The following is a 17498-nucleotide window of genomic DNA, read 5'->3' as shown; positions in this document are numbered from 1 at the left end:
TATTTACAGAAGCTAAGATTAATGGTTTTGATATGCTATGATAAGGTAAAAAATGGTAGTGTTGACAATGCAACTTATGTTAGCCTCAAGAGACACTATAGATCACAAATCAGATTAGCAAAATGTAGAGCGAATGATAACTTCATCAAAAACCCCAATAATAAGTGTAAGGCTGTGTGGAGGGTCATTAAAGCAGAATTAGGTACAGGTAGTCATAGTGTAAAAGTTACAACTGATGTCACCCCAGATGCGTTTAACCTCTTTTTTTATCAATGCAGCAAACCCTAATCCCTCATCGCCTCATAAGAAGAGTTCAAAATCAAATTCACAATCTACTTATATAAACCAGTTTTTACAAAAATTTGCTGATACTGTGCCAACCTTTAATTGGGGACATGTGGAAATAAGTGATGTAATTAAATCAGTGGTAAAGTTAAGTGACTCCAGATCAGAAGATATTTATGGCCTCGCAAATTTTGTGATTAAAAAAATTATCGACTTGATATCATTCCCTCTCTGCACACTCATAAACTGTATATTTGACAGTGGTATTTTTCCAGAATGTCTAAAGAAGACAGTAGTAATTCCATTACACAAAAAGGGTGATAAATCCTGCACTAATAATTATCGTCCAATTTCTCTGATACCTATTTTTTCAAAAATAATCGAATATTGTATACAAAAGCAAATTAACATGCATTTGTCAAAAAACAATATACTGACTAAGTCTCAATATGGTTTTAGAGCCCAGTTATCAACAATTAATGCTGTTTCTATTGTGCAACCTTCTTTTGAATCCAAATTATCTGCTGAAGCCACACTAGTAGACTTAAGCAAAGCATTTGATTCTGTAAACCACACAAAACTGCTGGAGAAACTATGGTGTTATGACATTAGGGATCTGGAACTCTCCCTCATTAAATCGTATCTTAGTAACAGAAAGCAAACTGTAAGCTACAACGGTCAAAAGTCACAGTTACTGAATGTCACTAGAGGTGTTCCCCAAGGATCAGTGCTTGGGCCATTACTGTTTATAATATTTATAAATGACCTGCCCAGCAATATGCCATGCAAATCTGTGCTTTACACAGATGATACATCTTTCATCAATTCAGGGAAGGACATAAATAAACTGAAGGAGCAAAGTAAAGATTTTCTCAGATTATCCAATATGTCGTTTGAACCCAATGAGTTAGCTATTAACTATGAAAAGACTGTAAATATATACTTCAGCTTATCCAATGCTGATATTGAGTACACTTCTACCAAACTTCTTAGCATATACTTAGATACGAAATTAACCTGGCAGAGTCGCATAGACAACATATCTCGAAAGCTTTCGCGAGTTATATATCTACTGAAAAAATTATGCACCTGTGTTTCTGAAAGCCTGCTGATTAATTGCTATTATGTGTTCTTTCATTGCCATATTAGCTATGGTATTCTTCTATTGGGTAATTCTCCATGGTCCAGGAAAATTTTTATTTGGCAGAAGAAAGCCATCAGGAGCATCTCTGGGTATACCAAAAATAACATATCATGTAGGTCATACTTCAAAGAATTACAGATAATGGCAGTCCCTTCACTTTTTATGTACAGCTGCCTTTTGTACATAAAAGAAAACTTTAACAGTTACAACCTTAGGAAGTCCATTCATAATCACTTGTCAAACATTTAAGATAGACATACCAACAACTTGACTCAAGAAAACACAAGACAGTTATGAATACATGGGAATAAGGCTTTTCAACATATTACCTGTGCAGGCAAATTGTGTCTCTCTTAATATATTTTGAAAACTCTTCAAAAATAGACCTGACTTACGAAACAACTTGCAACTCTGTTTGTACCTCTTCCTAAGCTTTTCTTTGTCTCTGTAATTCCACATTTAACTGTTAAACATGTGGAGAAATCCTTATGTATGAAATGTATTCTTTTATTATGCACTTTCTTTAAAATACACACTTTAGTTATGTGGGATATCTTTATGTATCAAATGTATTCCTTTATTATGTATGCTCTTTTAAAATGTATACTTTAGCTTTGTGTGATACCTCACAATAGTTATATTTATTAATATGTAAATTGTACATCACTCATGATGACATCGATTGCATGTAAATCCTTAAAGATGGATAAATAAATAAATAAAAAAAAAACCGTCTCATAGGGCATACATTTTTCAAGAATTATGAAAACATTCCTTCTACTTTTATATCCAGGAAGTAAAACAGCACATTTTACAGTTGTAGCAATTAGAGTGCTGATGTATCAAAATGAAAAAGTCTCTACAAAACAATCCCAGAGAAGGCTGGCAGTGACTTTCATGCCCAAGAAAAGTCAATTGCGTGGAACCTAAATCATTTATACTGATTCAAATTGTGTGTTCTCAGTATTTAGGAAACAACATTTAACATGACACAATGTTTGTAATCAGTTATGAACAAAGACCACCATCTGTTTTATGACATTCTAAAATCCGGATTATGTGGCAGAAGTGATGCTGCAAGATGGTGCAGCTGTAATGTTTAGTAAAAAGGTATCATAGTTTCAGAGGTGTGAACAAAGCCAATCTTACCATAGTCTTATAAGAAATTTGATGTACTAATTTTGGTATTAGTAGCAAAGACCTTATACAATTACACAAAAACTAATATGAAACAGCTATTCACAAAAGTGTTTCACTATAGTAGACCATACTTACAAAATGATATGCATACCAGCCAATCTAGATATTGTAACAATATGGTAATTACAAACTTTTCTATCTAGAGGGTTGAAACATTAGGGAATGCATCATCAGTGAGACATGAATGGAAGAAACTGATAAAACAGTTTAGTTGGTGACTATTTTGCCTAATTTCCATGTCTTTCATTTGGAGTAAGAAATAGGGGTGCTAGAAAGCACAGTACCATATTTAAGTAATGACTTCATGAATGTTTCCTATAGAGATGGAAAACTTTTAAATTCCAGATTCATTTATAGCACCTACAGAAAATGATGAAATAGTGGAAGCACAAATTCCAATACACAATTTGAGTTCTTACTGGATTCTGCATATGACTGACTTACTACCCAAAGGTACCTAATCAAATATCATTACATTGTCACTTATGTTCTCGCGCTTAATTATGAAATCCATCTATATTGTGTCCTATGTAACAAGAACTCATCCTTGGACTGCTGTCAAGTACAGTTGAATATAGTGATGTGTACACAGTACACAAGAAACATTTCATAGCTATGTCTTAAATGTCCAGAAAAACAGTTTAGTAATTTTTGAAACTTTATATGTTCGTTTTCAACAAATGTAAATATTTATTGGTACTAATAGTGTGTGAGTTCTTAAAAGCAGCATTTGGTGAAATAGTTAATTATTTCCCTTGCTCCAACCTATATTCTAACAAACTTTCTCTGAGCAACTGTAGGTAGCTCCCATGATGGCCTCAGAATTGCTTCTGACACATTCTGGAAAAAACAAGCCTGGCGGCAAAGTATTACACTCATTGTTTATTGCACGAACTATATATGCAACAAATGATCTTCTTGTTGTAGATTTGTTACACTGCCACATAAGACACTAACAGTCCATTAACATACTACCTGATGTGTGAGTTGGGAGCTTTCCTGCATTCTATGGCTGTGGTGCATTTGGTCTGGAGCATTAATCTAGATACAAGTTCTCATGACTTGACACATGTTCCTAACTGATGCCGTGTTATACCTGAGGATGATCTGTTATTTTTAATAAAGTGACATGTGGCTGTTTTCTGTAAGTAATACACAGAATATCTGAAATGCAAAGTAATGATTTTTGCTGTACTTGACTGCCATATGAAGTTTATGAAATTTTCTGTAGTAAGTCAACAGATAATAAATTATATTCTGATACCATTATTACAGTTGTCATTTTTTATGGAATAGAGCAAAATCTTTCTTTTTTGTGAAGGCTCACTTTGGTTGATGTAACAATCAAATGAATCCTTTATTACTTCATAACTATGAGTATCTAATTTATGAATAAAGTAGGTGGGAGAGCACCAGCACTGCATTTAAAAAGTGAAACTACTTTTGCACTTCTTATCATAGATATGTGAACTGCAAAGTATTGAGAACTATATAGTATAACTTGGTGTTTAGATGTCAACTCTCTTACACTCTACATTTATACTCTGCAAACCACAGCAATGTGCATGGCTATGAGTATGCCCCACTGTGCCAGTTGTTAGGGCTTCTTCCCAATATTTTCATTTATGGAGTACAGAAAGAATGACTGTTTAATCACCACTGTAATTAGTGTGATTTTCCCTTCATGATTCTTAGAAGAGTGATACATAGGGGGTTGTAGTATTTTTCTAGTTTCTTTGTGTGAGAAACTTCACATGGTTGTTTGCATCTATCTGATAGCTAGTTCATTTTTTTTTTCAGCATCTCCAGGACACTTTCCTGTGGGTCAAACAAAGCTACATCTATATCTATGTCTACATCTACATAGGCCTACATACGTTACCTAAGCCACCATACGTTACCTAAGCCACCATACGTTGCACAGCAGAGCATACCATTTACCCTTCTAGTCATTTCCTTTCCTGTTCCATTCATAAATAGAGTGAAGGAAAAAAACTGTCTATAAGCCTCCTTATAATGCCTAATTTCTCTCATCTTATCTTCATGGTCCTTATGCAAAATGTACATTGGCAGCAGTAGAAATGATCTGCAGTCAGTCGCAAATGCTGGTTCTCTAATTTCTGCAATAGTGCCTTGTCAAACAGCATCATCTTCCCTCCAGAGATTTGTATTTGAGTTCACAGGGCTTTTCCATAATACCTGCATGTTGATCAAACCTATTGGTAACAAGTCTAGCAGCATGCCTCTGAATTGCTTCAGTGTCATCCTTTAATCCAACCTGGTGGGGATCCTAAACACTTGAACGGTACTCAAGAATGGGTCACACTGGCATTCCATACACCATTTCCTTTACAGATGAACTACAGTTTCCCAAAATTCTCCCAATAAAATGAAGTTGAACACTCACCTTTTCTACTACCTCCCTGATGTGCTCCTTCCATTTCATATCGCTTTCCATTGTTACCCCTAGATATTTAATCAATGTGACAGAATGAAACAGTACACTGCTAATGCTGTATTTGAATATTACATGATTTTTTTTCCCTATTCATCCACATTAACCTACATTTTTCTACATTTATAGCAAGCTTTCATTCACACTAATTAGAAATTCTGTTGAAATCACTTTGTATCCTCCTATAGTCACATCCACAGCTCGTAATCTAGTGACTAACGTTGCTGCCTCTGGATCATAGTGGCTAACGTTGCTGCCTCTGGATCATGGGGTCCCGGGTTCAATTCCCGGCTGGGTTGAGGATTTTCTCTGCCTGGGGACTGGGTATTTGTGTTGTCCTCATCATTTCATCATCATCATCATTCATGACAGTAGCTAAATTGGACTGAGTAAAGAAAATGTAGTGTGTGAAAAATTGGGACTTTTTATGGGCGCTGATGACTGCACAGTTGAGGCGCCCAACAAAACCAAACATCATAATCCTATAGTCGCTCAAAAATGACACATTCTCATACACCACAGCATCATCAGCAAACAGATTTAAAATGCTCTGTCAGATCATTTACGTATGTAGTGAATAAGAGCTGTCCTACCACACTGGGGCACTCTTGGCGATACCCTTGTCTCTGGTGAACACTCAACATCAAGGACAATGTACTGGGTTCTGTTGCTTAAAAATTCTTTGAGCCAGTCACGTATCTGGAAACCTAGTCTGTATGCTCGGACCATCATGAGCAGTCTGCAGTAGGACACCACGACAGATGCTTTCCATTGATGTGATCATTCATGCTGCCCTTCTTTAAATCTGTTCAATATCTCCTGTTAGGCCTGTTTGGTATGGGTCCCACACACTTGAGTAGTATTCTAAGACAAGTTACATGAGTGTTCTGTAAGCTGTTTTGTTTATGCATTGATGACATTTTCCCATCATCCCATTAATAAACAGAAGTTTACCATCTGCTGTGCATATGACTGAGCCTATGTGATCATTCAATGTCATATCCCTATAAATTATTACACCCAAGTATGCATACAGTTGTGACTCATTGATGTTGTAGTCATAGGATATTATGGTTTTTCGTTTTATGAATTGAAAAGTTTAATATTTCATAGCATTTCAAGCAGGTTGCCAGTCTTTGTGCCACTTACCAAGATCTTATTGAATATTTGTGCAACTTTTTTCAGACAGTACTTTGTTATAGATGACAGCATCACTGCAAAAGTTCTGAGATTATTATTAATATTGTCTGCCAGGTCATTAATATATGACATGAACAGCAAGAGTCCCAACACACTTCCCTGGGGGCACACTCAAGGTTACTTCTACATCTATTGATGACACTCCTTTCAAGATAACATGCTGCATCCTCACTACCAAGATTTGTATGATCACATAACAAATTTCACTTGATGCCCCATACAGTCATACTTTTGATAATGTGTGTAGATGTAATGAGTCAAATGCTTTTCAGAAGTGAAGAAATTCTGCATCTACTTCTCTGCCTTGTTCTGTGGCCTTCAGGATGCCACGTGAAAAAAATTGAGTTGGTTTCATAGGACCAATGTTTCTCATCAAGATACCTCATTGCATTTGACCTCAGAATATATTCTAATATGCCACAACAGATGACTGTCACGGAGTTTTGTGAATCACTTCAGTTGACCTTTTTCTCAATTGATGTAAACTATATTTTCTTCCAACTACTTGGCACAGATATTTGTTCTGATTACCCCAATTTCAGGCAGTGTGCAGAAGCAGTGTGGACTTAAATATGGCAGAGTTGCAGCATGTGGCAGATCACTTGAACAAGCGGGAGTGTCGCCGCCTAATGGCAGCATTGCGCTCCCCTTCACGTGACCTACCTTCCAAGTCACAACTGGAACTTGCAGGTAAGCTTTGTGTGAATTCAGTTAAGTCAGTAATTCTGTTCTCTTATTCCTCCCTCATTCCTTTGTACTTTATAATCCTTCTTGCAGGATCCCAGAAAATTTTACTGTTGCTTTCCAACTGAAATAGTCTTGAATCATGAGACTGTTTTGCATATTGCATCTGTATTCTGCAAACCATTGTAATGTGTGTGACAGAGTATATTTCCCATTGTACCAGTTGTTAGGATTTCTTCAGATTCCATTAGCATGTGTAGCACAGAGAGAATGATGGCTTAAAAGTCTTTTTGTGTCTTATAATAAGCTTAATCTTGTATTTATGGTCCCTATGGGATTGATACATTAATGGGTATAGTATATTCCTAGTCTTCTCACTTAATACTCTGCCTTGAAACATTGTAAGTAGGCTCTCATGGGATAATGGAGGGTGGAGTGGTAGTTGGGAGGAAGGGGGGGGGGGGGGGGGGTGGAGAGGAGAGGGATATCTTTAACTGTCTACCTTATAATTGAGCAATATTCTGGGATGGATCATACAAATGTTTTGAATGAATCTCCTTTATGCATTTTTCCCAGTGTCTTACTTATGACTGATTTTTGTAGCCTGCTTTGCTTATGACTGATTCTATGTGATCATTCAATTTCATATCCCTACAGATTGTTAACTGAAGTATTTGGATGAAGTGACAAATTCCAGTTGCAACTCACTGATACTCTGTACAAAACTATGTTTTTGTGCTTTGTGAACTGTACAGTTTTATGTTTGTGAACATTTTTGCACCAGTTTGAGTTCTTGAATATTTGTGCTGCTTTTTCAATGCGGTATATTTGTTATAGATAACTGCTTCATCTGCAAAAAGTTTGATGTCACTATTAGTAGTGTTTTAGAGGTTATTAATATGACATGAACACTTGGGTCCCAACTCATTTCCCTGGGACATGTCTCTCATTACTTCTTCATCTGTCAGTGAGTCTCCATCCAACAAAACATGTCATATCTTCCCTACCAAAAAACCTTCAAGCCAATCACAAATTTCATTGTTATCCATATGATTGTACCTTTGTCAGTGGGTGGAATGCTTTTCAAAAGTCAAAAAATATGCATCTACCTGACTGCCTTGATGCATAGCTTTCTGGATGTCATGAGAAAAGCACAAGATGGGTGTTGCATTACCGATGTTTTTTGAATCCATGGTGGTGAAGAGAGAGGAGATTCGGTTTGATATATCTCATTCTGTATGAACTCAGAATATGTTTTGAGATTCAACAAGAGATCAATGTCAAATATATTGGCTGGTAAGATGCTACTCCTCTTGTAGGCACATGTGATCTTTGCTTTCTTCCAAGCCGGCCAGAGTGGCCGAGCGGTTCTAGGTGCTACAGTTTGGAAGCGCGTGACCGCTACGGTCGCAGGTTTGAATCCTGCCTCAGGCATAGATGTGTGTGTTGTCCTTAGGTATGTTAGGTTTAACTAGCTCTAAGTTCTAGGGAACTGATGACCTCAGCAGTTAAGTCCCATAGTGCTCAGAGCCATTTGAACCATCTTTCTTCCAACTATTGTTCACAGGGTCTTCAGTATATTATGGTTGAAAGAGCCAGCTCAGCTACAAATTCAGTATAGAATCTGACAGGATTTCCTACTCAGCCTATATAAATGACTAATTTTAGTGATTTCAGCTGTTTCTCAATGTCACTGACACTAATATCTCCATTGCTCAGATTTGCAGTGGTGAAAGAATTAAACTGTGGCAGTATGTCTGATTTTTCATTTGTGAAACAAGATTCTGCTTTTACTTTGCTACCCTCAATTTCAGTTCCCGCATTATCCATACTTTGGTGTCACTGAAAGCCTCTAAGTATGACCAGAATTTCTTTGTGTTTTATGAGAGATCCTGTGATTATAATCCGCTACAGTAGTCATCGAATGTTTCATGCATTGGCTGTTTGACATCCAAAAACATTTCATGTAATTTCTCTATGTGTATACTCCTATACTTTGTTTTACACCTATTGTGTAACAGTTGGTGCTTTTTAGAAGTTTCTTTATAGAGGCTGTATACCATGGAGGTCTCCCATATCAAAAACTGTTCTATTAAATACATAACTATCCAGCACTTAGTCAACTATTCTTCTTAACTTCAGCCACAGTTCACCTACATGCTCCTACCCATAGCTAAAAGTTCTTCTTCGAGACACGACACTGCTACCTCTTTATCTGGAATATAGTGTATAGAAACAGTGTCAGAAATCAACCAGTTGATACTTTTGTCTTAAATCTACAAGTATGCTCTACAGGTCACCGCAAACTGACTATAAGTTGAGTTACTCAGGCAAAAAAGTTAGCTACTTGGTCTGGTATAGCTAGAAGCAACTACAGGCAATTGTAAAGGTATGTGTGTTGCAAAGCAGAGGGCTTTTGCTTGGGTGGTGTAGTGTGTTCGTCTGTAGTTAAGGCTGCTAGTGCACACTTGTGTTATTGTGCTTAGCTCAGAGGTATGTTGTTTGGATCATCAGCCTGATGCAGCCTTACGTAACTTCATGTCTTGTGCCAACACCTTCATCTCCGAATAGTGCTTGCACCCAATGTATTGAATTACTTGTTAGATATATTCCCATTCACTATCACTCCCCCTCCCCCCACACACCCCCATACACTGTTTACCTCTACAGTTTTTCCTAGTGCTGTGGAAATTATTCCTCAGTGTCTTAATGCATGTCCTATCATCCTCTTCCTTTGTCTTGTCAAAGTTTCCCACACATATCCATCCTCACCGATTGTGTGGAGAAATTCCTCATTTCTTATCTTATCAGTCCACCTACTTTCAAGCATCCTTCTATAGCACCACATCTCAAATGCTTCGATTCTTGTATTCTCTGGTTTTCCCACAGTCTATGATTAACTTCTGTGCAATGCTATGCTCCAGATGTACATTTTCAGAAACTGATTCCTCAACTTAAGGCCAGTGATTGATACTAGCCATTCAAGGCGGTGTGACCTCTGGCACCCCTCCCTCATGCCTGTGGGAGGAGTGGGCTGAGTGGTGGCCTGCTGGGTCCCAGTGGTAGACTGGTAATCGAGAAAAATACTTTGCATTAATTTTCAAATACACATTTTTCCATGACAGTTAATAAAATGTTCTGGAAGTAGAACTTAAATAAACAGTAAATTATGTGCTTCCGACTGTGTCCAGTTTTGTCTCAAGCGTATATGGGCCGTTATGCCAAGGTTGATTGGATTTCATCTTAAAACCCACTGTTTCATACCCATCTGTGGAGGGCATTTTCAAGCGAAACTGTAGCTTCTTTGAATGTCTCGCTAGTGACTACAGCAAAATTCTGCTTCCATGTGCTTCTGCACAGTGGTGTGACATCACATGTTTTGAATGCATGAAATCAATTTACCATTGTTCACTGCCTTTGTCTGCTGTTGCTATCACTCCATGGTGGAAACTGGTATATATATCTTCTTCAGCATGGGAATCCAGATGTCATTCGATTTCATGCCCTCCTTGTTCCTATTAAAATCCCTGGGGTGTTTTCCAATTTCTATGGCCTCCTTGTATAATGTTTCACAGGATCCACTTGTGGCTGCCAGTACCTGAGTCCTATCAAAATGAATCTGGTGGTCTCCTGGCTGTAACAGCTGGTCTTTCAATGTCCCATCTTTGAGGCACCGGTCATATCTTCTGTGATGCTGAGGGAAGACTGCCATGCATGGAACACAAGCTGTTACCTCATAGCAGGAACCTGGTTTCGGCAGATGCAGACAGCAGGTCTGCTGTGATGTGGTACAAAGGCCCACAGGGTGGATCTAGTGTGGAAAGTGGCTCCCCAACCCAGTCTAAAACCTGTGGCTGCAGCTGGCAACACCTAGTCATCTCATTGTCTGGCATAGCCCTGGATTGTGGTAGTACTGCGGTGCTCAGGATGAATCTGTCTCAAAATTCACAGTTATTTATACTGCCCCAGGATGCATTTGTTGCACTATTGCTCAGCACCCACGTAGCTCATAACATGGTTCTAGCCCTGGTATGGTGACACCTCCCTGCCCACTACAGCTATTACTGCTGTGCAGTGCATGTTTTGCAGAGCACAGCACATTGATCTTACAACCTTTTTGCACACACATTGATCTGACCTACAAGTCACCAAACTGTGCTTACCGGCCAGCAGTAGCTAGTGCAACACTTGACAGAAGTTTTTTACAAATTTTACTTAAGACTAGGTTGTTACGCTACACTTTCTCTCTCCACAAGCAAGACATAGTCCCTTTGGTCTTTCTCAGGACGGGTTGCCACTGTGATTACTTCTACCATCATTTCACAAAATAAATGACACACTCCCAATTTTATACTAGGCTAACTACACATTATTTTTATTTATTTATTTATTTATTTATTTATTTATTTGTGTGTCTCATAGATCATTGGTGCAATTGTATCACTAGGATGTAGAAAGTGTCAGATTGTTACAGTAATAAGCATACACTATGTGATCAAAAGTATCCGGACACCTGGCTGAAAATGACTTAAAAGTTTGTGGCGCCCTCCATCGGTAATGTTGCAATTCAATATGGTGCTGGTCCACCCTTAACCTTGATGACAGCTTCCACTCTCACAGGCATACGTTCAGTCATGTGCTGGAAGGTTTCTTGGGGAATAGCAGCCCATTCTTCATGAAGTGCTGCACTGAGGAGAGGTATAGATGTCGATCAGTGAGGCTTGGCACAAAGTCGGCGTTCCAAAACATCTCAGAGGTGTTCTATAGGATTCAGGTCAGGACTCTGTGCAGGCTAGTCCATTACAGGGATGTTATTATCGCGTAACCACTCCGCCACAGGCTGTGCATAATGAATAGGTGCTCAATTGTGTTGAAAGATGCAATCACCATCCCTGAATTGCTCTTCAACAGTGGGAAGCAAGGAGGTGCTTAAAACATCAATGTAGGCCTGTGCTGTGACAATGCCATGCAAAAAGAATAGGGGTGCAAGCCCCTTCCATGAAAAAGACAACCACACCATAACACCACCGCCTCTGAATTTCACTGTTGGCACTACACACGCTGACAGATGACTTGCAACAGGCATTCATCATACCCACACCCTACCATCAGATCACCACACTGTGTACTGTGATTCATCACTCCACACAATGTTTTTACACTATTCAATCATCCAACGTTTATGCTCCTTACACCAAGTGAAGCGTCACTTGGCATTTACCGAAGGGTTGTGTGGCTTATGAGCAGCCACTCAACCATGAAATCCAAGTTTTCGCACCTCCTGCCAAACTGTCATAGTACTTGCAGTGGATCCTGATGCAGTTTGGAATTCCTGTGTGATGGTGTGTATAGATGTCTGCCTATTACACAATACGACCCTCTTCATCTGTCGGCAGTCTCTGTCAGTCAACAGACAAGGTTGGTCTGTACACTTTTGTGCTGTATGTGCCCTTCACGTTTCCTCTTCACTATCACATCGGAAACCTAGGAATGTTTGCGAGTGTAGAAATCTCGCATACAGATGTATGACACAAGTGACACCCAATCACCTGCCCATGTTCAAAGTCCGTGAGTTCCACGGAGTGCCCCATTCTGCTCCCTCACGATGTCTAATGACTACTGAGGTCGCTGATGTGGAGTACGTGGCAGTGGGTGGCAGCACAATGCACCTAAAATGAAAAATGTATGTTTTTGGGGGTGTCCAGATACTTTTGATCACATAGTGTATCTAAATGGTCATGAGGCTGTACTAAAACATATAGGTTATAGTAGTAATAATGATTACACAAACAAATTATAAGCCCTACATTCTAATACATATAAAAATCATTCTGTCATCAACTGATATGCCAGTGCTACATAGTCAGTTCTTACAGGAATGCTTAAAATTACACACATTTTACTAATTCTTATACATTGTCAAAAATTCCTGCAAAGAATAGAAAGAACTATTCAAAAGATAAATTTTCAGCTGGTTTTTTGAATTTAGTCATATCCCCAATGGCTGATTTAACATGAAATGGATGTTCATTGTATACTTTTATTCTTAAATAATGTACTCCTTTCTGTACCATATTTTTTGTATATCTTTGTGAAGTTCCTGTTTACTTCTTGTATCATGATCATGATATTCACTGTTTATTTTGTAAACTGTGTGCTTATTGTTCACAAAGCACATTAGTGAAAAGATGTACTGAAATGGCATGGTGAGGATCCCGAGCCATTTGAATAAGTTTCTGCAAGAGCGTCTCAGGTGCACTCTAGCCACAATTCCTATGACTCTTTTCTGTGCAATAAAGAATTTGTTTGCTTGTGACTGGTTATCCCAAAATATGATGCCACATGTCATAACTGAATGGAAATATCCTAGGTATGCAGCTTTAATTGTTTCCAAGTCACGAACAGATGAAACTTAACAAATGGCAAATGCTGCTGAATTCAGTCTATTAATAGGTCATTGATGTGAACTGACTATGTGGTTTTCTTGTGAGGATAAGTTTGGGAGTATATTTACTGGGAAAGGTTAAGGGAAACTTTGGTCGCAAGGTCAAACTTCCGAAAGTTGTACCAAAACAGAAAGTTAGAAAACTGCTTAAAAAAGTAGTCCCATTTATTCCTCTCTCTGTAGCGTTCATTAAAGACTGAATTCTCCTTGAAATGCATGGTTTTCTGGTGCTCTTGCCCCCCCCCCTCCCCCCCCCCTCCCCCCCCCCCCCCCAAAAAAGAAACTTCCTCGTGCCTGGTGGCACTATACTATGTCAATTATGTTCAGTGTATCTGTACTTGGTTTAAGTGGTTTGCCCCATATGTTAGATGCACCTCATGACAGCTCTACTCTGGCAACAGCTTTGTCACTGAAGGTTATCTTTGGCATGATGTTCAGTCAGAACATTTCATTTCAGATTGCAGCTGCACTGTAAACAGCTCACTGTGCGCATCAGCTGCTTGACCTGAAACAAGGCTATGACACAGTACTTGCACTTGTGGTACCTCGTGAATGTCTAGTGTACACTCTTCAACAGATTCAGTGCTGTTGACTTGACTATCTGCTCTCTGAACTCGTCTCCTCTTTGTTTTCCTCCATTCACCCTGTTTCTGAGGAAATGTATATGACTGTACTATATCTGCCACAACATCTGCAACAAAACCACCAACATCTTCATGTGCATTCCCTGTAATATCTAAAACAGCAGCAGCATCTACAATTTCACTCTGCACATTATAAAAATCACAGGCACATACACACTTCCCTGTGCATCTGGCCTAGGGCTGTCGTGCCTCAACATAACACCTACTATCTCCCACTGGAGTAGATACTATTGCATTTAAATCACCTGTGAAGCTATCTCCAAACTTAAATCACTTTGGTATTGCCCGCACCAATTCCTGCTATCCCAAACTATACAGTTCCACTTGGTAATGAAGCTGCTTCTTCTACATCACGCTTCTCCGCTTCAGCAATGTCATTACTCTGCACCTTGGATAAATTCTCAGGATCTTGCATTATATTACCATCAACTATTATCATAATCTTTCCATTCAAAAGATCATCCATCCATCCATGATATCCCTGCTCTTTACAGGACTGACAGGTCTGACCAAACTAACGGTAGTCGGCTGTCCTGCAGGAACAGGTAAACTATCCTCAGGCCTGCTCCTCTCACTTTCAGCTTCCTCCTTCTTCATCCTCTCTGATTATTCTGTATCCCTTCTTTCCATCTTCTCCATAATTAACTACTCCTAACCTACCAAGGCCTATTTTCTATCAACCAGTTATCGTGCTCTCTCCACAACTTCTCTCTGTACTCTGGAGTTTTGCAAAAAGCTTTTTTCTTCAGCTCAGTCTGAATCGCTTTCTATTTTCAGACACCCCAGCATTATCCACTAGCATCTCATCTCCTTAGTCTCTTACTATTCTCAGTACCTCACCTGTCATAATCAAAGGGAAAAAACCACTTAATCATACCACTATTCCAACACTTCTCATTACCTTACATGCTTAAAAACAGAGACATATTCCCTGTTACGCACAAAATAAAATCAAATTCGAAGAACACTTAACCATATCACTATCTCATTACTTCCTACTAAACTTAATTACTTTTGTCTGAGTTGCTGCCTGTAATTATTGCTATGCATCAAAACAATGACTAATTTAGCTTCAGCTTGCAAATCATTGCTCATTGTTCACTGCTTATATACTTCTGGAGAAAAAAGAGATGCACTCACCCCACCATGTGTCAATGAAACTGCACCCCTGCAAAGAGATGCACTCACCCCACCATGTGTCAATGAAACTGCACCCCTGCAATGGTCAAGTCATCTTTTTTATCTGCTGATCTGTGGATGGCAGTTGTAGGCATTGCTACACCACTGCTGTCACCAAACAACTCAGCCATAGGCTTGAAGGTCCTGCTGCTGCCATCAGCTTGTTGAGGGTGATGCAACCTTTGACACCACTCTGCTTTGGCCCACGGATGGGGGAAGAGCTGAGTCCTTTGGCACCATTTTGTTGTGGCCCTTTGGGGGGAAAGGACAGAGCAGCAGGTCGGTGTGGCCCAGTGATAGACTGGTGGTCAAGAAAAATACTTTGTATTAATTTTCAATTCCACATTTCTCCATCATCAATATGAGACAGACATGCCCCCCTATGGTGCAGTGGGCTAACGATGGTCAGTGGATGGCTTACCTCTGCTCAGCGGGATGGTGCACTCGTCAATGCCCTGTGATTCTGACATCAGGCCAGGCAGCAAGCTGGCGGTCCATCAGTAGCCTAAGATGAAGCCCCAACATTAGTGGTGTACTACTTCTTCTTGCTGCATCTGCCATATGTTGATAAAATCCATGCTCAGGTGTCCCAAGTGCAGTTCGCATTTAACCTGATGCTGAGGGAAGAATGGAAGATTGCCATGCATGGGACACAACCCCCTGCCTCCCAGCAGGAGTCTGGCATCAGCAGGTGCAGACAGCAGGTCTGCTGTGCTGTGGCACCAAGTCCCACAGGATGAATTTAGTGTGGGAGGTGGCTCCCTGACCCAGTCTGAAACTCGTGGGTGCAGCTGGCAGCACCTAGCCATCTCATCGTCTGGCATAGCCCTGGATTGTGATAGTCTGTGGTGCTCAAAATGAATCTGTCTCAAAATTCACACTTATTTATACCATTCCAGTGTGCATTTGTTGCATATTTATACCATTCCAAAGTGCATTTGTTGCACCTTTGCCATGCAACCAGTCATGTAGCTTATAACATGGTTCCAGCCTTGGTGTAGTGACACCATCTTGTGCACTCTGGCTATTACCACTGTACAGTACAGCTTTTGCATGAGTGTGGCTAACCCATCTTGCAATCCTCTTCTATATACACTGCCAGAAAAAAATAGTATTTCTGGAAGAATGATGTCAATTTTAATCCAATGATGGCATATGACACCCGGGGGATATTAGGTGTACTGATGATGGTTTCAGCATTGTCTACCAACAGATAGCAAGTGGCATAGCTACAAGAGTGCCATCTGTGTTTACTCTTTAATAGGTAATGCTCAAAGCCAGAAGACGTAGTATAGTGCAAACGTGTGAATCAAGCAGGCAACAAATGTGAGAATCAAGCAGGCAACCAAGCCATGGAGACACATGAACATTCTCATACCCATAGACAAGGATCTGGACATCCACAGAGCACAGATACCCACCAGGATCATCATATTGTAAGGGCATCAGTGGCATATTGTACAGCTACCACAGCATAGACAAGAGGGCTTGTGAACCCAGACATGTCAAAATGACCTGTTGTGAACCGGTTATAAGAGCAGGACTATGGGCATCCACATCTCTAACCTGTCTTCCACCCACATCACAGCACTGATGTGCACCGCTCCACTGATGCCATCAGAGGATCGCTTGGAAGATGGATTGGTATGCTGTGGTCTTCAGCGATGAAAGCAGATTCTACCAGCATGCAAGTGATGATCTTTTGTGTGTACAACATAGAACTGGGGAGTGCTGTCTCGTAGAGTACATATGTTTGACACACTGGCCCCATCCCAGGCATTATGGTCTGGTGCGAGATAACCTACAATTCTCATTCACCTTTGGTATCTCTGGAGAGGATGCTAACCAGTGCATGGTGTGGGCAGAATTTTGTTAGACCCCTTTTTTTTTTTTTGCCATTCTTGCAATTGAAAGGGGATGTTTTATTCCAACAACATAATGCTCACCCACATATTCCCAGTGAAACTCAACACACTCTGCAAGATGTGTAGCAACTTCCCTGGCCAGAATGATCTCCAGACTTGTCTCCGAGCATGTGTGGAATATGATGAGGTGGGAAGTGACTCTTGCGACTCATCAACCAACGAATCTCACATAACTACATGAACGGGTCAAGCGGGTGTGGCATAATGTATCCCAGGACAGTATTCACCATCTGTATGAGTGACCTGATGCTAGATTCAGTGCCCGCATTGCCGCCAATGTACTAATATGGGTGTTTCAGCATGAGCTGATACCTGGTACTTCAGAACCTCTTATGCT

General features: G+C 39.8%; 1 protein-coding gene across 1 annotated transcript in view; it reads left to right on the top strand.

Annotated features, from left to right (window-relative positions):
* The window catches only part of LOC126473214 (uncharacterized), a 121355-nt gene that overhangs the window by 21780 nt on the left and 82077 nt on the right, over positions 1 to 17498 (top strand). Inside the window, exon 2 of the mRNA XM_050100125.1 lies at positions 6827 to 6974. Coding sequence (XP_049956082.1) covers positions 6857 to 6974 — 118 coding nt within the window. The 5' untranslated portion in view covers positions 6827 to 6856. The remainder of the gene's footprint in view (positions 1 to 6826; positions 6975 to 17498) is intronic.

The sequence above is a fragment of the Schistocerca serialis genome, chromosome 4 (assembly GCF_023864345.2).
Source record: "Schistocerca serialis cubense isolate TAMUIC-IGC-003099 chromosome 4, iqSchSeri2.2, whole genome shotgun sequence".
NCBI classification, from domain to species: Eukaryota; Metazoa; Arthropoda; class Insecta; order Orthoptera; family Acrididae; genus Schistocerca; species Schistocerca serialis.
This window is presented reverse-complemented; position numbering and strand designations above follow the sequence as displayed.